Source organism: Echinops telfairi, unplaced genomic scaffold (assembly GCF_000313985.2).
Source record: "Echinops telfairi isolate 266 unplaced genomic scaffold, ASM31398v2 ScPeMD7_655;HRSCAF=1070, whole genome shotgun sequence".
In the NCBI taxonomy this organism is placed as follows: Eukaryota; Metazoa; Chordata; class Mammalia; order Afrosoricida; family Tenrecidae; genus Echinops; species Echinops telfairi.
This window is the reverse complement of record NW_022104553.1, coordinates 24,261,403-24,288,451: the sequence shown is the minus strand read 5'-3', so window position 1 is coordinate 24,288,451 and position 27,049 is coordinate 24,261,403. Positions and strand designations below refer to the sequence as shown.

Sequence of the window (27,049 nt, the reverse complement as noted above, 5' to 3'; positions counted from 1 at the left end):
GGGAGCAAATGTTCAGGTCTTGAGATGCTTCCGAATCTTTGGACCACCAACTGTTCAACTGGTAAAGCAATCAAAATGTTGGACGGAGGGAGAGGGGGAGCAGGGGAAAGGAGCTGACCCCCCCCAGGGCTCAAGTAGAAAGGAAATGTTTTGAAAATGATGATAGAGACCTATGTACAAATGTGATGGATGGATGGATGGATGGATGGATGGATGGATGGATGGATGGTGATAAGAGCTGTATGAGCCCCCCAAAAAATGATTTTTTTAAATGTTGGACTCTCTTGGTCTCTCAGAGTCTTAGGGCTTCAATCAAAGAACCCTGGGACCGCAATGCTGTTTGAGATCATGCTAACTCTGGAAAAAGAAGGCCTATGGGATCACTCTAACCCAGCTGGGGGCCTCGGTATAAATTTAGCCAAAGGTATCCTTCCTTAAGACACCATTTCCAAGAGTCAGGAAAGCGTCCCCCTAGACATGGGATTCTACCTTGTCTATTCTGCGAACAGAGGCTCCTGAGATAGGGTGCGCTTATGCAGGGCACAGCGTCAGCAGCTGTTCATGACAGCCCTGCCTGCTCAAAGGAACAGGGCCCAGGACTTCGCTCAGACTAGAACCCAGCTCTCAGCTGCCTTGATCAATGATCAGGCTTGTGAATGCTGCCTGTGAATGCTGCAGGGACCAGCTCATCCCCAAGCTCTTTGGTTCTACCAGCAAGCAGAAGGGACTCCTAGATCCCCGACAGCTCAGGCCCATGGTCGAATGAGAGGCTGGCTCGGGGCTCAAGGTGGGGGCAGGGTCGCCTAGGCCTAGGGGAAGGGGGCAGAGTGACGGCAGCTTCCCCACGAAGGGAGACATGGGGTGGTGGGGGAGGAGATCATGGGTGGCTGGCCAATTATGCCCCATGCGACTGATGGCAGAGCAAAAGGCCTTTGCACCACCATGCCCCCTGAGGACGGCTGGGGAGGCAGCGGGCAGGGTTGGTAGATGGAGGTGACTCCATTGGGTCAACAAAATCAAAGCCCCGGGAGGGTGGAGGATAGCTTTTCAACCAGCAAGGGAGGTGGGTGGAGATGGATTCATTTGCTCCTGAAGAATGAATGAAGAAGAAGAAAAAGCATGAATGGAGACTGCCGGTAAAGACAGGTTCGGAAAGCAACCAGGAGATGGACCAGACGGATGGGAACCCACAACTGGCCAACAGCCAACCTTCCCCGCCCAGCCACCCCGGGGTGGCGCGCTGGGGCCCCGGGCACCCACCTGTACTCATAGTCGGAGCCGGCCTTGGCCGAGCCGTCCTCGGTGCGGTAGTCCACGTAGAAGGTGCTGTTGCCCTCGCCGCCCTGGCAGGTGACGGACAGCAAGACGGAGCCGCAGTTCTCCAGGCAGTGGTAGAGGCTGGGCTCGAAGTAGATGCGGCTGGCGCCGTCGTCCTCGTCCTCGCCGGAGCCTTCGGCGGGCGTGGCCCTGCGCGACGCGTCCGCCGCGTGTCTGCGCAGCACGTTGCCCGCGCCGGTCATCAGCCGGGTGGCCTGGATGCGGTAGAAGGCGCGGCTCTTCTGCTGGTGCAGCAGGGCGTAGTAGTTGGCGATGCCCACCAGCTGCTCCAGGTCCTTGTCCGGGTGCTTCTGCTTCAGGTCTTTGAGGATCTGGATGACCTCGCGGCGGCTGGCGTCCAGCTCGCGGGCCTCCTCCGGGCTGGGGCCCAGGCCGCCCAGCTCGGCCACCGGCCCCTCGGCGGCGCCCACGAACGTGCCGTCCATCTCGATGCTCTTCGGGGGGTCGCCCTCGGCGCCGATGATGATGCCGCTGCGGGGGTCGGTGCGGTAGCGCTTGTACACGTACTTGTAGAAGAGCAGCCGCTTGTCCGCCATCCAGGCGAACACCACGCACACCGGGAAGAAGACCAGGGTCAGCAGCGCCTCCCACACCTGCGGGAGGCCGCGGCGTCAGGACCGGCCTCTAGAGGGCGCCCGCCCCGCCCTGCCGCCAGGGGGCGCCAGCTCCCCCACGCCCGTCTGGGAGTGTCTGCGCTGCCCCGCCCCGTCTCGCTCTCCTGCTGCTCCACTCGCTAGACCTGCTCCTCCTAGCCAGCAGGGGCGCCCACAGGATCCCACGGCCTCTGGCGGCTCTCAGCATCTCCCTTTCTGGACCATTCCCCTCCCTCTCCTCTCCATCTGTCTCCCTCCCTCCTTTTCCAGTCTCCCTTCTTCTCTGCCTCTCCCCTCTTCTGGCCCATGGCCTCTCCCTCCATGGACCGTCACCCCCCATGGCTCTCCCTTCCTGCCACTGCATCTTTCTCTCTCTGCCCCTCGTTCTGTTTCTCTGTCTCCCTCTCTCCCCCTAACCCCCCTCCCCACACACACACCCAGGCCGTGTGTGTCTGGTCTGTCTGTCTGTCTCTTTCCCTCTCTGCCTCGGTCTCTCATTTTGATCTTTCCTCCTCCTCTGCCTTGGTGTCTTTGCCCACCACCCCTTTTCTCGTTTCTTGAAGCGGCTATTTCCTGGCCCCGTGTCCTTGTTACATCTCCGTGTGGATTCGGTCGCTTCCACGGTTCTCTTCTCGTCCACTGCCTGTCTCTCTCCAGAGCGACCTCTACCTCTCTCTTCCTCCTGGGTCTTCCCCTGCCCTTTGAGCTCTTCCTCCATCCACACGTCCACACTTTGTCACCGGGGTGGCCGGGACACTAGAACATGAATGACTGGGATGGCCACACACCATGCCCACTGCAGGTTTCCAGCAGTCAGCCACCCACACCTGCCAAGCCTGGTTCACCTGACCCGCATTACCGTATACAGACATGGTACTGCCCCAGGCCCATGCTACCTGCCAAGGACCCCCCCTGCCGTTGTAAGCTCTTAAAAGTGAAACTGTGTTGCTCCCCAGCTGCTGTTTTCCTGGTGAGACAGCCTGGCAGGTCCTCCCTCTCACTAGAGCCTGGTAAACCGGTCTTAGCTCCTGAGTGATCTCTCACCGAGGACCCAAAGGGTCTCAGCCACCACCAAGTGACAGAAGTCTCCATCCTGCAGTCCCAACGCTGGCTCCACTTCCTTCAACTCTTGGCCTCTGTGTTTTCTCCCTCCTCCATTATGCCCCCCAAGACACACACACACACAGGGTCGGCTCACGCTGTCCCACACTCCCTCTCTGCTCCTTTCTCCCTAAGCCCCTCCTCTTCTACTCCCCAGTAACCACAGTCCTGGGGGACCACCCTAAGGGAAGCCCACAAGCTCAGTCTCGCCCATCTCCGCCTCAGGAAATGGCTCCCACGTTGGCCTGGCTGCCTCCTCAGAGAGGAGAGGAGGTTCATTCCCAGTTCAGACCCCGCTTCGAAAAGGACCATGCCCATCCGTGAAGCTGAATCATGGTTCGATTGTAAGAAGACTTTGGCTTTCAAGGTTTGTCTAAGCTTCGTGGATTTTTATGAGAATGTGAAACGCGGTTCTACATTTATCCCCTTTTGATCAAGGTGCCTCTACTGGATCTTCATCCAAAGTGTTCAGCAAGGGTAGCCGGGCACCATCTAGTTCTTCTGGTCTCGTGGCAAAGGAGGCAGTTGTTCAGGGAGGCGGGCAATGAGCCACACAGGCCACGTGCCCCTCCTGCTCCTGACTCTCTTTATTCCTCCACTGTTCCAGGTGAACAGAGGTCACTTGGGGTGGGGGTGGGGGTGGCGCTCTTAAGGCTTAAGACCTGGGCACCATCCTAGGAACGAGACAGAAGCACCACATGTGTTTGGGCCAGTTCACTGGGGCGCCCCTGAAACACTCCGTAGCCTCTTCAATGGCTGGCGCTTTGAAAATGGGTGGGTCTGCCTCTCTTCCTAGCACCTCTGTGTCAGTTCAACAGAGGATGAAGCCGTCTGTGCTACCTCATGTATTGTTGTTACGAGAGGCCACGGAGTCCATTCAGACTCGCGGTCCAAAACCAAACTCAATGCCACCGAGCCGATTCTGACTCACGGTGACCTTAGCGGACAAACTACCGCTGTCCCTGTGGGTTTCTGAGACTGTGAATGTCGACAGGAGCAGACAGCCTCGTCTTTCTTCCAGGCAGCGGCTGGTGGGGGCGAACTTGTAACCCACTACTACGCCACCAGGGCTCCTGTTCGTTCATGCTAAGAATAGTTTACAGAACATTTACTTTCATTCAGGAAAGCCATGCTAAGCCAATGTTTCCCAAAGTGGGTGATACCACACCCTGGTGGGGTAGGGAGCACTGGAACAATCCAAGGCGGGGCGGTGCTGCAAAAGCATATAATACCTACGCTTTATCCTGGACTCTGGGCTATAGTATAAATGCTTTGAATCACCAGGAGATTGCTGAGTAATTTTTTGTTTTTTCCTGAAAAGGCGACAGGAGGCCAAAATAAGTTTGGGAACCTATGTGCTTAGCGCTGTTCCACATTAGGAAATTCAGTTGTTCCTCCCAGAGGCCTTGCTGACTGAGGTCGGTTCTATGGCGAACCCCGTTCTGCAGATGGGCAAACTAAGGCAAGGAGCTGCTGCAACTTAAGCAGGTCCCCTAGATAGTAAGCAGCAGAGGTGGGTGGGATTTGAAGCCAAGCCCTCTGGGGCCAAGAGCTACACATCGAACTCAGGGGCTGCAAGACTTCTCTGGTCCAAGAATTTCAGTGTCAGAGTATCTGAGAGCAAAGAGGCCGTAACGACGCACTTGCTTTAAAACAGAGGGCCTTGGCTGGGAAGAGTCTACGAGGACTGGTTTGGATCAGCCCCATCTCTGGTGCAGGTGTGACCTGGAGGCTCAGAGAGGGTAGGACTTTGCCTGAGGCCACCCACAGCCACTCTGGAGAAAACTTGGCACTGGGTTTCTGTCCTCTCACACCTCCAGAGCCCTGCCTCCGGGTCATCTTTATCTAGTCCCAAGGAGTCCTGTTGGCATAAGGTTATGCACTGGGCTGCTAACAGAAGGTTAGCAGTTCAAAATCACCAGCCACTCCATGGGAGAGAGAGGAGGCTTTCTACTCCCATAAAGACCTGTAGATGTTTAATTTTAATAAACTTTTAGAGGAGCCGTTAGAAAATGTTTTGAAAACGATGGTGGCAACTGACGGACAAATGTGCTTGATACAATGGATGTATGGATTGTTATAAGAGCTGTAAGAGCCCCAATAAAATGACCTTTTAATAAAAAATAAATAAATAAAGAGCTGCAGTCTCGAAAACCCACAGGGGCAGTTCTACCCTTGTCCCATAGAACTGCTCTGAGTTTGAAATGACTGGATGGCAGTGAGGTGAGTTTATCTAGTACCAGTTCTTCCAAGTCTTTAGGGACAATGTCTCATGGTCCCCATGACTCTCAGAGGGGTCCCCGGGGGGGGGGGGGGCTGCTTCCCCACCCGGTGCTGTGACATTTTATTCTCTCTCTGTCTTTCCCATAATTCCTTCTCAGGAAACATCTCCTCCATCCCCATCGCTATCCTACCTTTCCCCCACAGTGTTTATAATTCTCACAGCATTCACTCACTCACTCATGCATTCATTCATTCAAACGCCAGCCTTTTTAACAGCCTATGAAGCTCAGTGTCCACAGCCAGGCATCAAACGTAGTAACTTTCTGTCTCTCTCTCTCTCTCACCCGTTTTCTGGGGCTACTATCCCCCCCTCTCCTCCCTGGAATCTCAGATTCCTTCAAATTCAAACGCATGGCCATCCAGTCGGTGCCGACTCACAGCGACCCTATAGGACAGGGCAGAACTGCCCCTGTGGGTCTCCAAGACTGTCACTGTTTACAGTGGAAGCCTTGTCTTTCTCCCGAGAAGGGCGCTGGTGATTTCAAACCGCTGACCAGGGCTCATCGCTGCCTTTATTGTCTCGTCTGCAAAACATTTTTATACCTGAGGGTATAAACAGCCTCAGGTCTTTCCTGAGAAGCAACTATAACTCGCTAAAACCTGCCAGAAAGGCAAGAATCACACATACACACACTCAAACACACACAGACTCACACACACAGACACAAACTGATACACACATATACACACTCAAACACACACAGACACACACACACAAACTGATACACAAATACACATAGACAAACATGCACAGACACACACCATACAGACACACACACAAACACATACAGATACTGAAACCAGCACACACACACACACAAACACACACCAATGGGACCTGCGTCCGTCCCCTGCATTAAATTATGCATGCGGGCGAATGCACGAGGCCAAGCGTGTGCATATGAGACTTTATGCAAAGACGGTGGGTTTGTGGGAAATAACTCGGGCAGATATTTTAAAGGAAAACTATTGCACACCTTCAGGTTCGGGCTCTCCGACAGAGGAGGGGCCGATCATTATGCAAATGTAGGTGTACATGATGTAGCTGCGGGGTCAAAATGTCAACCTCACGGGGATAAATTATGCAAAGTGGCCACCAGGTTCTGTACCTGCGGCGCCACGGAGGGCATGTGGGTATAAATTACATCGGAGTGGCATCGGCGATGCCGGCTTCGGCCATCAAGGCAGAGTAATGAATGAATTATGCAAACCGTGACCGCATCTCTGGCAAAGACGGGTAATGAGCCCGGTGATGGGGCAGATGTGGGCCTGGCGTCCTCCAAGCCCGTGGGTAAATTATGCAAATCACACGGAACGACCCAATCGCTGTCAGGGAACACCCGCCAGGATGTGATTTAGACGGAGCGTGAATTAGGCAGGAGGGTGAATTAGGAGAGGGGACGATGGCTCACTGCAGGAGTGGGGAGACATGAGGCACAAGGTAACCGCGACAGAAAAAACAGGGGAAAGCCGCTGGCCAACACCCGGCTAGGCTGTGACCTGTGCGGCACAGCATGAATCACACAGGTCACGGGGTGCCTCTGGGACCAGGAGGGTGGGGCGGGGTGCGGGTGGCTTCTTCAAGAGGAAAACAGATAAAGGAGCAGATAAAGGAGACTTTGTCCCCCTCCCCCTCCAAACTTCTTAAAGCCCCCTTGTCTACGCAGGACAACGTGTCTATAGGCAGCCTTCCGAACCGGCCCTTCTGCGTGGGCAGGCTGCCAAGGCTGAATGGGGCATTGCAAGCAGCGCCCCCTCTGTGCAGAGGAGCCCCTGCAGGGCCTGGCATCCAGAGACAAAGGTCTGTGAGCGCCAGCCAGATGCCAACCACCCCTGGCACTCTTTCACCCGTTACTGCGCCATGCGTGACCCGGACGACCACAGCAGGCGGTCCTCAGAGGGCTGCACACCTTGGTGCAAATACCTGGAGTCCAGAGGTCCCCCATCCACCCGCTCTGGATTCCGTAGGTGCACAGGCCCCCGGGAGATTGTCCTGGCTGGACCTGACTTGCCCTCTTTAAACGCCGTGCCATTGAGCAGCACGCCACCTGCACAACCACGCCTGGCAGCCCTTGGATGCCAGCCGGCATTGAGGCCAAACGAACGAAGCTCTCCAAGCCCAGGGAATCCCCACTCTGGATTTTTTTGCAGGCACACATGCACGTGTGTGTGTATGGGGGGTGGTGGTGTGTCCCTGGATCCTTGCTCACCTGCACCACGCCCGGGGAGAAGACGGCAAGGATGAGATAGAGCCAGACGTAGGCGAAGATGCTCCAGGAGGCGGTGACGAAGAAGACCCTCAGGTGCTTGATCTTGCGGCACTCGCCGGCCGGGATGACGTAGACGCACACGGCGATGACCACGAACATGTTGAAGGCGGCGCTGCCCACGATGGTGCCCGGGCCCAGCTCGCCGGCCTGGAAGTTGTGGCCGCAGACCTCGATGACGGACAGCAGGATCTCGGGGGCCGAGGAGCCCAGGGCCATGAGCGTGAGGTTGGACACGGTCTCGTTCCAGATGCGGACGGTGCCCACGCTGGTCTCGCCGTTGGCCTTCGTGATGGTGATCTCCTTCTCCTTGGACGTGATCACCTCGATGGACGCCATGAAGCGGTCGGCGATGATGGACACGCCCAGGAACATGTAGACCATGGCCACAAAGTAGACCACGGCCCGGGCCACCTTGTCACCCAGAGATGGGTCGTCGGGCTCCCACACGGGCAGCAGGACCCCCGGCTGGCAGCGGTTGGATCCCTGGCAGGTCCCTAGGCTGGCATCACTGTCATTGGCCGGGGGAGGCGGTGGGGAGGGGGTCGGGGTGGCCATCCCTGAGCAGGGGGGGGCTCCCAGGAGGAGTGCAACCCCCACCAAGGCCAGGGGAGCCATGGAGCCTGGAAGGGTCCTGTGGAGGGGAAGGGGGTGGCGGGAGGTTAAGTCAAGAAGACTAGGAGGGAAATGAGGTCCAAGGCAGGGAGGGTGGGGATGGAGGGGGAGACACAGAGACAGAGAGATGGTGAGAAAGACTCGGAAGGAGGGAGGATTCCTCCTGCCTCCAGGGAGGGAAAGAGTTCAGCTGGCTTGATGGCAGCCGCCCGCGGCGCACGCCATGAGCCAGTAATTCTGCTCCTCAGGACATACCCCCCGAGAACCATATGTCCGCCCAAAGTCTGCAGCCAAGAATGTTCACACCAGCTTTATTTTTAATGCCTCCCATCTGGAAACACCTCTCCGAGCCGACGCCGCTCGGCCGTAAAAATGGACCCGCACGGCGCACCACGGTGGGGGCACACCGTGGAATATGACACAGCAGTGAACAAGGAACGGCCTTCAGACGCATCCAGGAGCACACACAGGTGAATCTCTCCCGCAGGGGAGACGACGGGCGAATGGAGCCAGGCACTACCAGACACAGACGGCACCCGTCCCTGTGCGGGGCTGGGAGCTGGAGGCCACACAGCCATAGAGGATTGCACCCTGGCCCTCTCGGGGCTCCTGCCTGGGGGCTGGGGCTGTGATGGATATTGGGGTGCCCGTACCTCACAGGTGGAACGGAGAGAAGCTGCTGGAAGATATCTCCCGCCCACACGGAGAGGCAGAGCATTTCTCTCTGCGATCGTGGCCAGAGTCTCTCTTTCTCTGTTTCATCTTCTGGCTCTCTGATCTGGGCTTTCTCTAGATTTCTGTAAGTTGAACAATCACTCGGCAGCGATGATAAAGGAGGCCCTGCGTTCGGCTTTTCGGTCCCATTTGGGGGCTGGAGTGGGTCTCTCCTCGCTCAAGGCTCCCCGCTGCTCTGGTCTTGGGGGTGGAGCAGCCATTTTGGTGTCTCCTTCCTCTACAGTTCCCTTCACAACACACACCGGCTCTCGGCCCTCCCTCCTCAAGTCCCCAAGACACCATCCTATCCGTTCCCCCTCTCGCTTACTGACCTCATCTCCTACCCTTTCCTGCTCACCCTCCGTGGGATCCAGCTACACCTGCAGGTCTGTGGACCTTGGCTCAGCCCCCTTTGGCTTGTCTTCTTGTGTGAAATACCATCGTGTGGTGCCCAGCCTGCACCACCGTACCCGGGGGCCCTAGGATTGGAGCGTGCATCTAGGCAAACGCCCACGCTTTCCGGGCCCAGGGACCCACCACTCTAGATTCTGCGGACACACATGCACCGAAGAAGAGGAGGAAACCAAACTGAAACGGCTTCCTCCAACCTACCCACCCGACGCGTTCCTACCTCATGGCCTTTGCACATGCTCTATGCCCCTTCCTGAAACCCTCTCCCCCAAATAGCCACGAGCCTCTCTCCCCCCCCAACCCCCACCCCCCAGGTCTCCAGATGTCACCTCCTCAGTGCAGTCTTTTCAGACTCCCCTCTCTCAAATAGACACACACACACACACACACACACACACCTTGGGAAGACCTCGCCCATTTCTCAGTTGAGAAAATCCAAGCTCAAAAAGGAGAAATAATGTGTCCAAGGTCACACAGCACCAAACCCACGCCTCCCAGTTTCTCTCTCCAGGTAAAAGAGAGAGCAGGGAGGGGGTCCCCACTCCCAGCTCCTTTTGTCCCACCCTCATGTTGCCATGGCCACCCAGTAAGTAGCCAACTACAAAAAGAGGAGAGAGGAAGTGGGTTTGCCTCTCACCCTCTCTCTCTGGGCCACCAGTCTCACGCCTCCCATTGCTGTCTGAAAAGTTCTTATCAGTCTAACCCACAACCTTCTCCGTACACACACCCACATACCCGCAGGTTGGGAGCTGGCTCCTGTGGGGGCGAGAGGCAGATTGTTGGCAGAATATCCCAGAAGAGGGAAAGAGTAAGGGAAGGCAGGCAGGGAGGGTGTATGTGTGTGTGTGTGCAAGGGAGGGGGTTATTCTTAAAGGGCCACCACACAATTAGCCCCCTCAGCAAGGCCCCTAATGATACATCTAATTAGCAGCCCCCTAATTAGCAACAACTTAGGCATAATTACAAACCCACCAGGATCCAAAGCAATGACTCCCTGCTCGCTGGCTTGCTCTCTCGCCCTCTGCCTCCTGGCTTTCTGGAAACACAAGGGCATGGGGTGGGGTGGGGGGCACCTGGGAGTCAAGAACACCTATTTCTGTGAGGGACCATGGCCTAGGAAGTCCTCCCTCCGGTCCAGCTACCTGTCCCTCCTATTGCACGCCCCAGGCAGAGCAGAAACAGTGGATGGATGGGGTGCTTTCATGCCCATGGCCCAGCTCAATTTTTGCAGGCAGAAACCCAGTCTGCTCTCCCTGGGGCTTTGGCAGAGCAGGGGGTCAGTGAGAAAAAAAATCATTAGATCAATGTCTCTGAAAAGAGGTGTGAGCCTGGTCCCCAGGGAGCTGGGACTGCCCAGCCTCCTGCCTGCCCACCAGCAGTCCTGAAACCAAATCCCTGTTTAGCATGCAGGGGCAAAAAGATCAGATGGAGCTCAGGGTGAGAGCCGGGAGGGCAGATGGCACACGTGTACACGACATCTCCCTCAGCCATCTCCCTCCAGCCTGGTGGGCCCCGGGCCAGCTGGGTCCATGGTGAGCGCCCCTGTTCCAGGGAAGGGGCTTCAGTGTTCTCATCCATCGAGTGAGGCGTCTGGCTTAGGCGTGGGCCCAGTCTGGCATGCCAGGTGGGATCCCATCCCTGAAGCTGCTGCCATCTTTTGGAATGGGTGGCAGTTCTGATGGCGTTTGTGGTGGGGGCTGGGATTCCCAGTGTCCCTGAGCCAGGTGGCGGAGGCTCCAGCTGCCAAACACACCCATTCCCAGCCATGTCCCCAGGCCGGAGGGTCACCCACTCCCAGGGCTTCTGTGTTTTGGAACTTCGAGGGACACCTCTGGCTCGTGGTGGGTCAGCTGAGGCCCAGAGAGAGGAAAAGCTCAGGGAAACCACACAGCTGCCGGGGGTCAGAGGTGGGAACTTCAGGTGAGGGGTTGCTCACTCAGGAAGCTTCAAAGCCCATCAGAGTCCCCCACGGGCACTGTCACGCAGGGTGGTGGCCGCCTTGCCCAGGGCCCTGGAGTCGGGCACGCTCACGGGAGGCGGCCTGCACCCAAGATGCTGTCAGGCTTACACGCCTGTCATATCACTGGCTCTCGCCCTCCCTCCTCGGAGCCCCAGGGACCTCTGGACTGACAGGGCCCTCTTGCAGCACCTCCCAAAAGGAAGAGAAACATCCCCACTGGGAACCGAGCTGGAGACTGGCACGCCGCCTCACGGGGAGAGGGAAGGAGGTGAGACTGCAGGAAGAACTGGCCTGGAACAGGAAAGGCACCTGAAATTTGTCAAAAGGATGATGGAAGCCAGGAAATGGACAAACAGCCAGAGGTAGGGAAGTCAGACTGCAGGAAGGACTGGCCCAATCCCTGCAGGTTAGCCTGCAAGAAGGATGGGCTTTAGAATCCCAGAACCCAGGCAAGGGGAGAGGGGATTCCGTGCACTCAGAGAGCACAATGCGGAGGGAGAGGACTTTAGGGGACTCCAGGTCTTCGTGGGGAGTCCTCTCTAGGTGTGTGTGCCGTGGGGGTGGGGGAGTGGGCAGAATCTTCTTCCTCTGACTCTCCCTCTGCCCCAGGGAGGTAAAGGTGTCTAAGAAGTAGGCTTGCTGGGAGAGCAAAGAGAAAGAGAAACAGATGGAGATAGCTGGAGACCAGAGACCGGAGAAGAGAACCCAGAGAGGGAGACAGGGAAGAGAAAAGCAACTTGCAGATGGGAGGGGGCAGAGACAGCGAATGAGGGGGCTGAGAGTCCGAGAAGGGGACTGGGCAGCGAGAGATGAAGGAGGGAAAGCGCTCCACAGGAGAGACCCCGAAAGATGAGCCCCAGACACAGGAAGGCGGGGGCGAAAGGTGATGAATGCAGGCGGGGAAGGGGGGGGAGCTCCTTCCTCAGAGGTGGTGGGAGCGGGGTGTTCTCAGCCCCCTGACAGCGTCCAGGAACTCCCTGTCCCCCAGCCCCCAGCCCACTGGACCGCAGGAGGGGCCCAAAGATGTTGGGGGCTGCAAGTGGCGCCCCCACCCCACTGAGGGGGATGATTTTAGAACCCAAGTCTGGGATACGCAGACCCCCCCACCCATCCCCAAGGAGACAAGGAAGAGCGACCCCCCGGGGGCTCTTTTAAGCCCCTCACCGGGCCGGCCGCGGAGGGGGGAGCAGGGGGATGGAATCCTGTCCCTCTCCCACGACACCCCCCCAAAAAAACTAGGGCTCTCTTACCTGCCGCTACAGCCTGGAGCAGGTCCCCCCAGAACTGGGCTGGCCGTGGTGGGCGACTCCGCCCGAGGAGAGTGAGGGAGAGAGGGAGAAAGAGGCAAAGAGCGAGCGAAGCTGGAGACTGAGAGGGAGAGCCGGGGAGGGAGAGGGGATGGAGGGCGGAGGGGAGGGACCCGGGGGAGGGAGGGGGCGAGCTGGGAGTGGGGGGGAGGAGCCGGAGAGGGAGGGGAGGAGGCGGAGGCGGGAGGCTTGGGGAGGGGCCTGGAGAAGGGAGGAGCTGGGAGCCCGAGGGCGCCCGCCTCCGACCCGACCTGCGGGTGGGTTCAGCACCAGGAGCGGGACAGCGGCAGCATGCGCGCACTGGTGCACCCACGACCCACGCGTGTGCACGCACACACACAGCTTCAGATCCGTGCCGGGTAGCGGGGCAGGATCTCTGGCCGGGCTCACACCGCACAACCCCTCCTCCAGAAAGCCGGGGGACAACCACAGACGGACTTCATCATAGTCGCCAGAGACTTTATCCAGGCGGCTCTTCCCACGTGGGGCCAGGCAAGGCGAGAGTAATGTTTCCGCTTGCCCAGTGCACCTTGGCACCGCCCTCACCCACCGAGCCCCTGGGAGGAGGCTGCAAGGACTAACCCCCACGTGGCAGCTGGGGAAACCGAGGCACAGGGGGCCTCAGGGGCTTGCCGGAGGTGGCAAGAGCAGGTTTGGAATTCAGGCTGCTTCAGGACTCTCCATGCAGGCCAGCTCCCATTAAACACTGCCCCAGGCTGGACGGAAGGCTAGGCTAGGCCAGAGTGGTGGCCCAGGCTCCTGACAGCACAAATCTTGAGTCCCAGCCTCTCTGGACAGGCACACGCACCAGAGGTCACCCCGACTGAATTCACCACCCCAAACCCCTGCCCAGCCAGTACTCAGAAGATGGAATTCCCCTCCCACCCCTGTCACCGAATATGGAGATTCCCAGCTTTGGTCCCTCTCCGCAGGTGGGCGGGCAGGAGGAGGTCTAGCTGGTGGCCAAGGCCCTGCCCACTGGCGGCCCTGGTCCCACACTCCTGGGCCCCCTGCCAGGTGTGGGCACAGATCCAGCTCCTGGCGGCTTCCCACGCCTGGGCCTGGTTCTGGGCGAGGAGGGAGGAGTGGGGAAACGCTGAAAGCTCCGCTCCTTAAATTTGATTGTAGAGAACTCATGGCTCCACCTTCACTGTCCAGGACAGTAGTGAGACTCATGGGTGGACTTCCATGTCAGGAGGCAAAGGGGTGACCAGTACGACGGTGGTTCCTGTCTGCCCCCCTCCTACACCCCCCCCTCCTAAGGAGTCACACCATCTTCCAGCCCAGCCTGGATACCACTCTCAGGAATTCCTCTTCAACCCTCCTGACCTGGATTCTATTCTTGGACTGCCTTGGGGGAGGGCTGGACGGCTCCCCTAGTCCCTGCCCACCACTGGCTGGAGAGATAAAGGTCTATGTTCCTTGTGGGTGGCCTGGGTGTGTGTGTGTGTGTGTGTGTGCACAGGGACAGGAGCACCCTCCAACCCCAGGCAAAAGACCTCAGCAAACTCCGTGGTCCCCATACTAGGTGCTTCAGGTCACAACAAACCTTCAATCTTTGCAGCATGGCTTACTCAGACCCAGTCTGCCTGGGTCTAGCCCAAACCCACTGCCAGCATCAGTTCTGACTTCGAGTGACCCTGTAGGACGGGGTGGAATTACGTGTGTATCTCCCCCCACCCCCAGTGGCTTTCTGAGGCTGTAAATCCTTACGGGAGCAGCCAGCCTCAGCTTTCTTCCACTGAACAGCCGGTGGGTTTGAACCGCTGACTTTGCCGTTAAGCGGCCCATCACTGAACTCACACCACCATGAGGACTTTAAACTCAATTGCTCTCTACCGGGGTTTAACCTTGGCCCATTGCACGAGGTCTGACTTCTGTCATGGGTGCCGGGGCCCCACCTCAGTGCTGTTCTTAGGGGGTCTGGTCTCTGACTCTGTGGCCGTTAGAACCACAGCTTGTCCGAAGCAGGCGTTTCCACCCCCATCTCCACTAGCCTCACCTGCCTCTCCCCCGGTGGCTGGGGGGTGCGGGGTCTCCCCTCAGACCTGACTCTCCCCACCGGGGCCTCGCCTCGGTCCTTCCTCTTCCAGTCCTTTCCATGGTGGGTGAACTCCCGTAGCTGTGCTGGAAGCCACCTCCCTTTCTTCCCTCTGGGGTTGGCACTGGGATCTAACCTCAGTCCTGTGTCTGGGTCTAACTTTGGATTCCCTCCTCTCAAACGCCCATCCTGTCCCCCGGCCCTGCCCCGGTTCTTCTTGGCAAATCTAAGCCCCAGTACTGAGCCTGGCAAAGAGCTGGTGCCCAACAACCAATGTGAGAACAAATGGAGGAGACCACGGGGGCAGGCGGGGGAGCTTTGTTGGGCTAGAAGTACACGTATTGGCCCACGGACACATTCTCGTCCTGAGTGGAGGCCGGCCGGCTGAAGGCAGTCTTGATTGTGAGTGGGGAAACCGAGGCACGGGGTACAGCAGCGGGTCAGCCAGGTCCACGTGGCACATCAGGGGGCGGCAGAGCCAGAGAGGGAACTCTGAGAAGACACCACCCCAGGGGATGGAGATCTGGAGAAGGTGGGTGGCAGGCCCTCAGGAGCCCGGGGTCTCCAGGCCTTGCTGATGCTGACATCTCTTCTGCTCCACTTGGCGCCGAAGCCGGGTCAGGACCAGCTCTGAAGCCTGGATCAGGCTGTGCTGCGAGGGGCGGGAGGAAGAGGAGGAGGAGCTGTGGCTCAGGCAGTTCCCCAACTGCTCAGGCTGGGGGCTCAGCCACAGTTGGGGGGAGGGGGGCAGCGAGCAGACCACAGAGCGTAAGGAAAAATAGGGCTCTAGAAGGGGTGGAGCTCAGACCAGTAGAGAAGTCTGAGGTTAGACCCTGATGGAAAGGACGCTAGATAGACCCTAGTGCAGAGAGAAAAATTCCATTTTACTTCGGTCTAACGTGGGTGTACAAGAAGCCCTAGTGGTGTACTGGCTACGCATAGGTCGGCAGTTCGAAACCACCAGCAGGATGGGATTTTCTACTGTAAAGAGTTAGTCTCGAGAGGGAGGGGAAAGAAGAGGAACTGATACTAAGGGCTCAATAGAAAGTAAATACTTAGAAAATAAAGATGATATGTAAGAGGCCCCAATAAAAGTATTAAAAAAAAGAAAATGATGGCATCATATATACAAATATGCATGATACAATTGATGTATGGATTGTTATAAGCGCTGTAAACCCCCAATTAAAAAAAAAAAGAACCCCCAACAAAGTGATCTTTTAATAAAAAATAAAAAAAAGCGAGGTCTCGGAAAGTCACAGGAGCAGTTCTGCCCTGTCCTTCAGCATCGACTCACTGGCGCTTTTTTTTGTTTCTTTCTGAGCCAGCCATCATTGTTTCCAAACCTGCTGCTCAAGAGATTCAGTTATTTCTTTTTAACCTTGGCCACCTGATCTACTGTGGCCCAACCCCCTTTCTACTGAAGGGTAATGTAGACCAGGGTGTCAAACTGGTGGCCCGAGGGCTGCATGCAGCCCCCAAGGTAATTTTTTGTGGCCCACGATGTTCTGAAATAAAATGAAAATAGAAAAAATCACTATAGGCTAAGCACTATTTTCTTTTCTTTTTTTAACGGATGGATGGATGGATTGAGGTTGTGGAAGTTTCTTGGGGTACACTGAGGAGGTGTCACTTCGGGTTGCGTTTCAGTTGTGCTTAATAGGTTCCACTTTGCTGGTCTTTCAGAAAATAAGTTAGGAGCCAAAGGGAGGTCACTACGTGAGGAGCACGTTCCTGATCATTCTTCTTCTTCATCATCATCATCATCACAGCATGTTTTTTTCCCTTTGTGACATGAATGAGAGAGAGGAGAGGGGAGAGGGGGAGAGAGAGAGGGAGGGAAGGAAGGACAGGGAGAGAGGGAGGGAAAGAGGGAGAGAGACGTGCTATTTTCTTCATAACAATTTTTCTGTTCTCATTTTATTTCAGAGCATCGTGGGCCACAAAAGATTACCTTGGGGGCCGCATGCGGCCCGCGGGCCACCGGTTTGACACCCTGATGTACACGATTCTATTGGGACGTCTGAAAGCTAGAAACCGCAACAGAAGATGGAAGGTTGTCCGTCACTGGAAGGAAGCTGGTTAGAGACACAGAGGAGCGAGCTGGCTGTCCTGAAAGGGGGAGGTAACCATCGGACGCGGGACAGGTGGTTAGGCGGCCGTGGAGGGATCGGGTTAGCTCATGGTGGGCGGAGCCAGGCATGGTGAAGGCATGAGAAGTGGACGAACAACATGGAGAGGGTTTTCTGAAGTTTGAGGGCAGGGGAGGTGGTTGGCAGTAATAGACTCTACCTCTAAACCCCTTTTCCCAGCTGGTGTCTCCCCCCACGCCCCAGCGGCTATGAGTACTCCTAGCTGCCCCTTCTCTTGAGAACTGAATTTGGCTAATAGGTACCACCTCCTCCAGGAACACCTGGGAAGTTGCTCCCTCCCCCAGGGGATGTCGACAGCCAATGACTTAACTTTTACAGGGGTTTGGCCTCCCTTGCCCGAAGGTAGCAGTGCTCGGTGGTACCACTCCCGTGCTCCAGAGCTGCCCATGGATCCAGCAGAGGCCGGATCCTTTTAGAGACCACAAGCTTGCGTGGCATCTGCCCCTTCCCATCCTGCTTGCCTTAATAAGGTGGGAGGTCCATCAAACATCACCTCACTCAGAGACACCACCCCACTCACACTGCCAGTCACCTGCAGGATGTGCACGCCCTTCAAGGAGACCACAGCCAGCTCCCGGAGGCCGTCCCCCGTCAGGTCCACGTGAGCCATGGCCAGCAGCGGGCTGGAGAAACTCCGCTGCCATAGCAGGCGGAACTCATGTTCAGCCTCGGGCAGCCCGGACTCCGGGCCCCAGTACTTGTAACAGAGCAGCTCCTGCAGAGGGCGAGGGCAAGGGGTCACCAGGGTGGTGAGAGTGGGGAGGACAGGGGAGGGGTGGCCCCATGCCATAGGTCTCACCTGTCCATAGGTGGCCACTAGAACTTCCAGCCGCCCGTCCAAATCTATATCAGTGACCAAGCCACAGAGGACGCTGTCAAACTGGTCACTGCCTGGGAGGAGAAGCTGGTCCTTGAGACCCCGGTGCAGCAGGTCCCTGAGGGTCCCCAACAAAGCAGGGAGATCAAGTGAGATTCCAGTGCCCATCATCAGTGCCCAGCTTGTTTGAACTGGTTCCGTCTCGGCCGATACAGTGAAACCGGATCAGACCCAAATTTGCAAAATGCGAGAATGACATTGAGAAGGGGAAAAATTACAGGTTGAAACTCTGGACTAGAAGACTTGGAAGGGGTGTCGTGAGACTCTGGATGCAGGAGGCTGAATTAGAGCCAGGCCTGTTGAGAAGGACACACACCACAACTGATGTGATCGGCCACCACCTCTGAGCCGGTCACCACTGTTTCCAACTCTGTCGGGCAAGAGATTTGGTTGCCATGCAACACGCTTTCTCCCCTTGTTTTCTAGGAGAGTGGAGGTTTTACAAAATTCAGGTCCCTTCTGGTTTCAGTTCATTGGCTGTGACTAAACCAGGAAGAACTGGTTTGAAGCCTTGCCTCTTTCTCAGCAAACTCTGAGCCATGTGCCCACAGGGCCACCCTTCTTAGTTCTAAGCACCCCATTCCTCCTGAAGGCTGGGCAAAACCAAACACTCATGGCCATCGAGCCACAGAGACCCATTAGGATAGAGCAGAACTGCCTGTGGGTTTCTGAGGCTCCAGCAGAGCAAGAGGTGGGTTTCAAACTAATGACCTTGCAGTTAGTAGCCCAACACATCACCCACCATCCTACCAGGGCTCATCCAGGCTGTACAAGATCACTTTCAATTTGGACACCTTCAAATGGCTCATTTCTGGTGGTGGTGGTGGGGTGTCAACCCCCAAGTTCCCCATATGGGCACTCAGGGGCATATCTAAGGAGTGGGGTGGGGGGGTGTTGGTCTACAAAATCTCATCTCACTTAGAGACACCTGGACACCGTCGAAGATGCCACAAAGCAGCGTCTATTAACCCAGCAGAGCACGATATCTTCCCTCAAACAGTATAGATATAGAGGGGTACTGAGTGGGGGCGCATGGGGGGGTCACTTCCACCCAGGTACAAGTCCAAGGGGCTACCAGAAAAGGCACAGAATGACAGTCTGCGGCACCACCATCAGGTAGGACAGCTGGAGAGGGGTTTCTACTGACATATCCCTGCCATTGACATCTGTCCATCTTGACATTAAGGGTGGGGTGTTTGATCTGGGTGCTCATTACCCTCACTATGCCCCTGTGGGCACCCACGGGTCCCCCTTCTGGAGGCTGGATGACCTCATTCCCCAATGCAAACCCACATTGTCCTTTCTGGGCGTCTAGAGACCCACGTTGTGCCCAGGAAGCTCGGAGAACTGAGGCCACGCTTGGGCCATCTTCACTGTCCACTGTGCTGAGCTCGGGCTGGTCTCGAGAAGCCCCTGTGACATTCATGGCAATTTGGCCAGCTGGCCGACACCATGTTGGCGGCTTACGGTGGGAGCATTTAAACCAGGACAGTTGGCAAACAAGCAAGCAGAGCAAGGCTTTCCCTGGCACAGAGCCCAGCGCTAACTGCTGGCCAGCTCACTTTGAGGTCCGCCTGCTCCGAGGGGTCTGGACAACTCTGTCCCATACATAGCAAAGCCTCAGGGGCGCCTTCCAAACCCCTTAAAAGACTTACAACACTCACACACAAGGTTCCCAGCCCAACACTAAGCAACACCCACCTCCCACCTCAGATGAACTCTCTTTGGAGACTGACAAGGTTGGACCATGGTGCAAAGTCTTGAGGTTAGGCTGCTCCCGCGTACCCAAGGCCCCCTCCTCACCTGTACACCACCGCTGGCTCCAACATGCTGGCCACAAGGACGCTGTATTCTTCCCTCAGTGGGTGCTCCTTGATCTCTGAAAAAGAGACACCAGCCCGGGAGGGCTCAGTCGGGAGACAAGTTCGAGGAGTCTCCTCGCAAACTGGGCTCTAAGAGCAGGAGGGCTGCAGGTTCGACCTGCAGAGAGTCGGAGGTTGAACCAGGGACAAAGGGTAGAAGGAGCCAGTCTTGGATTTATAAAGTCTGAGGTTAGACCACGGTGGGAGGGAGCAGGGGTGAGAGAGACCAGCCCAAGAGATGGAAGATGGACCGCAGTTAGAAGGACAGGGAGTCAGGGACAGGGAAATGGCGACCGAGGACTGACCGCGGCACACAGCGACACGTGGAGGACAAGGGTTAGCTTAGACACCCCACGGGGAGGGACAGCGTTAGAGGTCCACAGAAATGCCCAGGTTGAATCATGGCTTGTGAGTGAGTGGAAAGACCAGGGAAGAAGGCAATCGCAGGCGATTACAAGGTGAGGGGTGAAACCTAAACCACGGGGGTGGGGGTGGGGTGGGGGTGGGGGGTTAAGGTGGGAACGCAGCTCCAGGCATGGAGAGTCGCAATGAAGGGACAGACAGGGGACATCAGGTTGGGTTGATTTATCCAAGTCTAAAGATTGAACGAGGGACCCCTAGTGGTGTAGTGGTTATGCTTTGGGCTGGGAGCCACAAGGTCAGCGGTTTGAAACCTCCAGGCGGCTCCTTGGGAAGAGGTGGGGATTACAGTGCCGGAAACTCACAGCGGCAGTTCCACCCTGCCCTGTAGGGGCGATATGAGTCGGCAGCCACTGGAGGGTGGAGTCGACTTGATGGCAGTGAGTTTGAGTTTGGAAGGCTGGGCTGAATCGGGAATAACGAGGTGGAGCCTAGCACAAGAGAAGCTGAGGTGGGCCACCTGGGCAAGGAGATGGGAGTCACAGACGTGGGAGCGGAGGGGGAGGCGGGACTGCAGGCTGCAGGCTAGACCACAGGAAACTGTGGGACAGGGATGGAAACTTAACCGGGGGCGCTGAGGCTACAGAGGACCAGCCCCCCCAGCCCACCCCACCCCCCCGCGCTCACCCTCAGGGGCTGAAAGGCTGAACACAATCACACGGGAGATGGGACCGTCCTGCAGGATCGTCCAGGTCTGCAAAACCTCTGGGGGGGGCGTGGGGAGCAATCAGACCCCGCCCCCATACCGGCCCCGCCCCTAGCCCCACCCCCACCAAGTCCCCGCCCTCACCACGACTCTGCTGGTCCACGTGGGCCACGCGCACAGAGCCGTTCTGACAGCCGAGGGCAGTGAGCCGTCGAGAGGTGCCCGGCAGGTTGTGGACATCAAGCCAGAGGACACTGGGGAGCAGACCGCGGGGGTGGCTGGAGGGTCCTGGGCTCACATCGCCACGTCCCCACCTCCCCAGGGGATAGCTGAGCCTTCTCAGGAGCCCCAGCACCCCACGTTCTCGAGGCAATTAACCCCAAGACCCCCAAAACCCCACTTCCCTGCCATCAGTCAACTGCCAACTCAGAGCGACCCTATAGGGAATTAACCCCTAGCTGCCCTATTTCGCTGGGATGGGTGCTCCCCGCCACCCAATTTCCGCGAAGAAACGCCCACTGTCCAATTTCCCCGGGGGAGGAGGCATTCCCAGCCTGTGACTTCTCTGCGCCCACCCCATTTTCTCTGGGGTCAGTCCTACCTGTGGTCCGATTTTCCCCCAGCTCCTCCCCGCGGCCCAACTTCTCCAAGGGCACCGCCACCGCCCGAGGTCCCTCCCCCACCCCGCGGTGCATGTTCTGGGCTCGCTGACCACCTTGGGGGGTGGTCTCTCTTACCTACTGGTGAGATTCGTGAGCTCTGGGAAGAGGTTTTCCACCGGCTGCTCCTCGAACTGATGCAGCCCCTCGTTCTGAGGAGACCAAGACCCGCCCCAACCCCGCGGGGGGGTCAGCAGGGGCCCTGCCGTGACCCCAAGGGCAGCCCCCCCCTCCCGCCTCCCCCTCCTCACCTCCTTGTAGAGATGTATGGCTGGGTTGTTCCCACTCAGAAGAAACACAGTCTCCAGCTGGTCCCCAATCTGGACCCTGAAAGCAGAGCCGTCTAGAACCCCAACGTGGCCGAACCCAAATGGGGTACTATCTGGGGGCGTTCGTCCCAAGCCAGACACCGGACTCAGGGTTGGAATCTCCGATCAGAACGTGCCCCTGCCCCATTTTTAGTGCCCCGTTTGCTCAGTTATCTTTAAAGATCCGATCAAGGGGACCTCTGAGAATCAGGGCATCAGTGAGATACACACTGGGACACTGTACAGCACAAAGCAGCGGTTCTCAGCCTCCTAACACCGCGATCCTTTCATACAGTTCCTCATGTGGTGGTGACCCCCCCCAAACCATCACATTATTTATATCCATTGCTACTTCATCACTGTCATTTCGCTACTGTTATGAATCGTCATGTAAATATCTGATATGCAGGATATACTTTTATTGTTACAAAAGGTACATAATTAAACAATTAAAGCATAGTGATTGATCACAAAACAATATGCAATTACTGTATATACTGTGGAATTTTTGTGTGTTTCCCGATGGTCTTGGGCGACCCCTGTGCAAGGGCCATGAACCCCAAAGGGGTCGCGACCCACAGGTTGAGAACCGCTGCACTAAAGGGCAGCTGGAGAAAACGCGGAAGCAACTGCGCCAGCGGACAAACGAAACGCAGGCAGGCGGTCCTAAGTGCCGTCCGTGGTAACCCAGGTGTGTGGTAAGTGGCGGGGCCCTGTTCCGGGTCTTGAACACGCGGACACTAGCCCTGCGAGTGGATCAACTGCAGAACGTTCCCAGCTAGGCGGTCCCGAATGGCAGCCGGCTGGAATCTTCCCGCAGTCCTAACACCACTCTTTTATTCCCGCGGTGGATTCGGTCTTAGAAAGGGAGGCTGGGGCCCGCAGAAAGCCCGGGCTGCTTTAACCCTGTGGCTGCCAGCTGCCGTAGCGTTGACACCTCCCCCATCCCCACCCCACCCCCCGCACGGCGCCCCCACGCAGCGTGGAACGAAATGCCGCCCGATCCCGAGGCACCCCCGCGGCCAGCTGTACATCAGACCGTGGTATTCCACAGGGGTCCACTGCCTCATCTCCAGATCACCGGCCTCTATTGCAGGCAGTGGGGCACTGGCAGGGAGTGGAACCTGCGTCCCCAGCGTGGAAGATGAGAATTCTCCCAGAGGGCCACCACTGCCTTTCTTCTTTATCTAGATCCCCCCCAGTAGACTGTGGGCCCAGGAAGAATGAGAACTTTAGGAGCTTGCTGGTATGGACTCTCAAAGGCTCAGATTTTGGTGGGCATCTAAATAAAGCCTGGGATGCAGAACGGCAGTGTGCTGTCACCGGACCCCTGAACCCCCTTCCTCTGCTGCTTGCGGCAATAACCTTGTTTCGTGAGCCCACCGTGCCCACTCATTTACCTAGCTAACAACGCCTGCTTTCCCCAAACAATCGCAGAGCTGGGTAGTCAAGATAGAGGCTGTAGGACACGCCCACCTCCTCCACCCCACCCCACCCCGCCCAAGACCCAATTTTTACCACCTGGTCCATTCTACTCCCGTAAAAGAGTTAGTCTTGGAAACGCACAGGGGCAGTTCTACCCAGACCTAGAGGGTCGCTGTGAGTCGGCACCGACCGGATGGCAGGGAGTTTTGATTTGTTTGGGTCCTGCGCACGGAAGAAGTTTGCCAAGCTGTGAGTGCTAACTCCTGAGGGTTCTCCAGTCAGCCTGCGTTAGTGAAATCCAGTGGAATCTCCACACTTTAAGGAACTTCTGGAATCTCAGCATGCTAGGTAGGGTATACTCGACTCACCCACTGTCATCAGTTCATTCCGACTCCTAGTGGCTTAGAGGACAGAGTGAAATGCCCCAGACAGTCACCTTTAGGGGAGTAGACAGCCAGGCCTTTCTCCCGTGTAGCGGCCACAGCTTTAACTGCCCAGTACTTCACTGATGCACCACTAGGGCTTAAAGAACGAGGTTTAAAACAGAGATGAATCTGAGTGTGTTGGGCAGGCTGGCTGTCGATCCTTCCACTCCACCCCTTCTCACCCTTCCTCCCTCCTTCTTTACTTACATCCACTCTCAGGCTGCTTCCCTGGCTCCTAAAGCACTTTTTGCTTTTAACCTCTGATCCAGGCCTTCATTTGCCAGGCAGGAACCTGACCCTCTTTGTAAGGAAACCCGGAAAGCCAAACCCACAGCCACTGAGTCTATCCCCATTCCCGAGGGGCCCTATAGGGCAGAGGGGAACGGTTCCCTAGCATTTCTCAGACAGTGACTTCTCTTCCTGAACAGACTGTCTCCTCTTGCTCCAGAAGCGCGGGCTGGTGGGTTCAAACTGCCGACCTTGCCAACTTGTGACCCATGACACCCCCTGGGCACCAAGGCATTGGGAGACTCCAGGGTGCCGCCCACGCTAAGGCTGTGGGTGCCTAGGGGACTTACGCCGCGTGGCACAGCTGGAAAGGGGTGAACTGCAGCTCCAGGTTCAGGCAGCTCTCTGCGAAAAGAACAGGGCACATGAGCCGGGGGCCCTGGGAGGCCCCCTCCCCAGCCCCTCCTGTCCTGGCCACACTCACGGGCGATGGAATCAAGGTTGTACTCAGAGCCAGGCTCGTAGTCGCAGTAAATGTTGAGGAAGGGGCTGCCCTTGTCCCCCGAGTCCTGGAGGAGGAGACAGGCCTCAGGGGAGGGCAGGACAGCAGGAGGGAGCAGGCTCAGGTTCTCAGGGACCACCGGACATCACATGGGTGGCACGGGGCCTGCATACCTTTATGAACGTGATCCCTACGACCAGGCCCCGCTTTGGTGGCGACTTGTTGAAGGTATCGATGGAGACAATCTCTGCGTCCACTGCCAGGGGACAGTTCAGCATTTCTATTTCAGGGAGATTCTTGATCCCTGAGTACTCCCCTCCCTCCTGTCCCCATGACCCCTGACTTCTAGGACTCAGTAATCTACGAACACAACACGGCAATTAGCATGATCTGATAAGGTCTGGGACTCTAACCTGAGCTTGTGTCATCCTAAACCCCTGACTCCTGATTCCTGTGCCTGCTGACTTTAATGATTCTTGACGTCCTTCAATCACGCTGATCCATTCCCCTAAGAGATCCTGCTCAGACAGAGCCTTAGAGGTCTTCTCAACACTACGCATGGGGGGTAGGGGGTCGGGGGGTGGGGAGGGTGGGGTAAAGCTCCCCAGCCCCATAGCGCCACGCACCAGGGATGTAGTTGAACTGCAGCTCCTTGGCCACAGGCCGGATTTTCTGTCGGAGGTCTTGGTAGCGGAAGCCGAGCACCTTGCCTTTAAGGGTGGCCGCGAGGAGCTCCCCGCGCCCGCTCGCGCCGCCCGCCAGGCCGTACACGTTGCTCTGCGACGAGAAGCGCGTGAAGCTGTCCTCGCGCAGTGGGCAAGGCCCCGCGGCCATAGCCGCGTCCCCCATCGCGAACCTCAGGCACTCACTGTAGTTCTCACCGCTGCCAGCCTACCTTACCCACCGCTCCCGAAAACAACTGCGACCGCCGGGTGCCCGCCCACGGCGCAGACTGATGACGTCGTGAAGCCTCTTTCGCTGCCCTTTACAAAGATGGCGGTCCGCTCGGCGGCCCGGCCGTTTGCCCCACTGCGCCTGCGCACTCCCCCTCCCCTCCCTTCCCCTCTCCTCTCCTCTCCTGGGCCCAAATGCAAACAGCTGTGGTAGAAAGGTGGAAGGCGGTGACCCAACAAGGTGCTTGCTGTATGGTGTATGAAAGGAAACAGTAAGAATCATCATAAAACGCAATTAAGTTCATATTAAAACACAATTAAGTTTATATTAAGCTCACGTTCGAGGAACTAAGTGCTTTCCATCTGCCAGCTATTCAAAAACCACCCACAGCAAGAGGTAGGAACTCTTCCCATACCATTTTACAGGTGAAGGAATTGGGGCCCAGAGAGGTTAAGTCATTTGCCCAGGATCACATAAAGACGCAGGACCAGTGTTGTAATGCAAACAAGATAGCTCTAACATTCACCGTTTTAACCATAGCATCTTTAAAATGTCACAAGCCTCAGCCTCAACGACCCCGAGGCCAGAAAACATAGATGGTGCCCGGCTACCTCGAATAATACCTACTCTGGAAAGACTCTTACTAGCAAGTTCTGGTCTGTACAGCACGAGAGAACAGTGTGGATCCCAATCTAAACTCCTAGTACAGAGAAGAGCTCTGGACACAGGGGATTCAGGGCAGATAAAACCCTCAGGGACAGCAGTGGGAGTATCAATATCATGAGGGTAAGGGGATGATGAGGGCGGGGGGAGGAAGGGGGAACCCATCACAAGGTTACATATACAGCCCACCCCCCAGGGGGATGAATAACAGAAATGTGGGTGAAGGGAGACAATGGACAATGTAAGATTCAAAATAACAATAATATATCATTGATCAAGGATTCGCTAAGGTGGGAGGGAGGGGAAAAAAGAGGCGCTGATACCCAGAAAGAAAGGGAAGGTTTTGGAAATGTTGATGGCAACCTATGTCCAAGTGTGCTTAATACAACTGATAGATTGTTACAAGATTTGTAAGAGCCCCCAATAAAATGACTGATAAAAAATAAAAATATAATCTAAAATCATAAAAGAGAGCAGGCTTGCTGGTCAAACAGAGACTGGTGGAACCCTGAAGGCAATGACCCTGCATCAACGGAACTCATCGCTCAGATGGAATCATCAGCTCATCGGTCATTTCAGATCCAAAGGGCAGCATTTCCCCAAGGACAGAGTTAGACGAACGGAGACAGGAGCCCCAGGGAGGCAGTGGGCTAAGGGAGAGAACATGGAGGGGATGTAGTGGATGTGCCGGGGTGGTTGCCTGTCAACCCGATGGTCTGCGCAGCAAACCCTCGCCTAACTCACCATACAAAGCAGAGAGTAACCATAAGACAAAATGGTGAGTGTGATCGGTAGGTTTTTGTGCCAACCTGGCCAATAGGAACATGTGGGATTAACCAGGTCGCAGTTTGATCAGAGGGCAAAGAGATAAATGGCTCTGCAAGGCCTGCCCTCCCCCACCCGCCCTCTTGCTCTCTGGTGACAAGAGCTGGTTAGAGTATGTGCTGCTGCTGTAGCTATGTCTCTGCCTTAACCCGTGAGCTACACTACCTGTACGCCAGGCCAATCCGTGGATTGTGTTGCTAGCGCTTGAGGCTCCTGAGACACCCGCTGCCACACGCCGCGGGAATTTTGTCGCCTTGCATTGCTTGCATCTGATATCCTTTCCTGACCTGCTTCTCTAAGCTCCCGGCTACTGACTGTTGCTGACCCACCCTGCTGCTTGCTGCCTGTGGACAGTCTGCCTGCCTTGTTCTAGGGAGGACTCTGTCTGCTTCCTTGACTTTGGACCCCCCAGGCCATGTGAGTTGGACTTCCTGTATATTAACTGTTCCACAGAAGTGAGTTGAACTGAACCCTCTGTACTGCTGTGTGGACTAATTAGCTGTTATAGTCCTTCTCGCTGTATCTATCTATC

The 27,049-nt window shown here is 56.6% G+C and overlaps 2 protein-coding genes across 7 annotated transcripts in view; both read right to left on the bottom strand.

Annotated features, from left to right (window-relative positions):
• The window catches only part of SLC8A2 (solute carrier family 8 member A2), a 40,995-nt gene extending 28,327 nt beyond the window's left edge, over positions 1 to 12,668 (bottom strand). For 2 of the 3 annotated variants that reach the window (XM_045292782.1, XM_013006668.2), the window contains exons 1-3: positions 12,533 to 12,668; positions 7,526 to 8,258; positions 1,261 to 1,931 (exon numbers count right to left, since the gene is read on the bottom strand). In XM_045292782.1, the coding sequence (XP_045148717.1) occupies positions 1,261 to 1,931; positions 7,526 to 8,200 (1,346 nt within the window). In that variant the 5' untranslated portion in view covers positions 8,201 to 8,258; positions 12,533 to 12,668. The remainder of the gene's footprint in view (positions 1 to 1,260; positions 1,932 to 7,525; positions 8,259 to 12,532) is intronic. The other variant, XM_030886169.2, reaches the window with a different exon arrangement.
• A 2,264-nt stretch (positions 12,669 to 14,932) lies between these two features.
• KPTN (kaptin, actin binding protein) lies at positions 14,933 to 25,046 on the bottom strand. Of its 4 annotated transcripts, none has more exons than XM_045292783.1 (12): positions 24,762 to 25,046; positions 24,309 to 24,415; positions 24,118 to 24,202; positions 23,984 to 24,038; positions 21,499 to 21,574; positions 21,326 to 21,399; positions 20,733 to 20,842; positions 20,570 to 20,647; positions 19,464 to 19,539; positions 17,583 to 17,718; positions 17,316 to 17,498; positions 14,933 to 15,277 (listed from the first exon to the last, which is right to left on the bottom strand). In XM_045292783.1, the coding sequence occupies exons 1-12, from the start codon at positions 24,982 to 24,984 to the stop codon at positions 15,071 to 15,073; spliced, it is 1,410 nt and encodes a 469-aa protein (XP_045148718.1). In that variant the 5' UTR covers positions 24,985 to 25,046; the 3' UTR covers positions 14,933 to 15,070. The 4 variants fall into 4 exon arrangements, with proteins under 4 accessions (XP_045148718.1, XP_045148719.1, XP_045148720.1 ...); XM_045292784.1 differs by having other exon boundaries at positions 24,309 to 24,391; positions 24,762 to 25,045; XM_045292785.1 differs by having other exon boundaries at positions 15,097 to 15,282.
• Between the last annotated feature and the right edge of the window lie 2,003 nt (positions 25,047 to 27,049).

What these genes read in the sequence shown, in the direction of transcription:
- KPTN (XM_045292783.1), bottom strand. Translation starts at nt 24,984, where the DNA reads ATGGGGGACGCGGCTATGGCCGCGGGGCCTTGCCCACTGCGCGAGGAC. An exon ending in GCAGTTCAACTACATCCCTG is followed by an intron (nt 24,416 to 24,761) that starts GTGCGTGGCGCT and finishes TCCCTGAAATAG; the next exon opens with AAATGCTGAACTGTCCCCTG. An exon ending in CTCACGAATCTCACCAGTAG is followed by an intron (nt 20,843 to 21,325) that starts GTAAGAGAGACC and finishes TCTGCTCCCCAG; the next exon opens with TGTCCTCTGGCTTGATGTCC.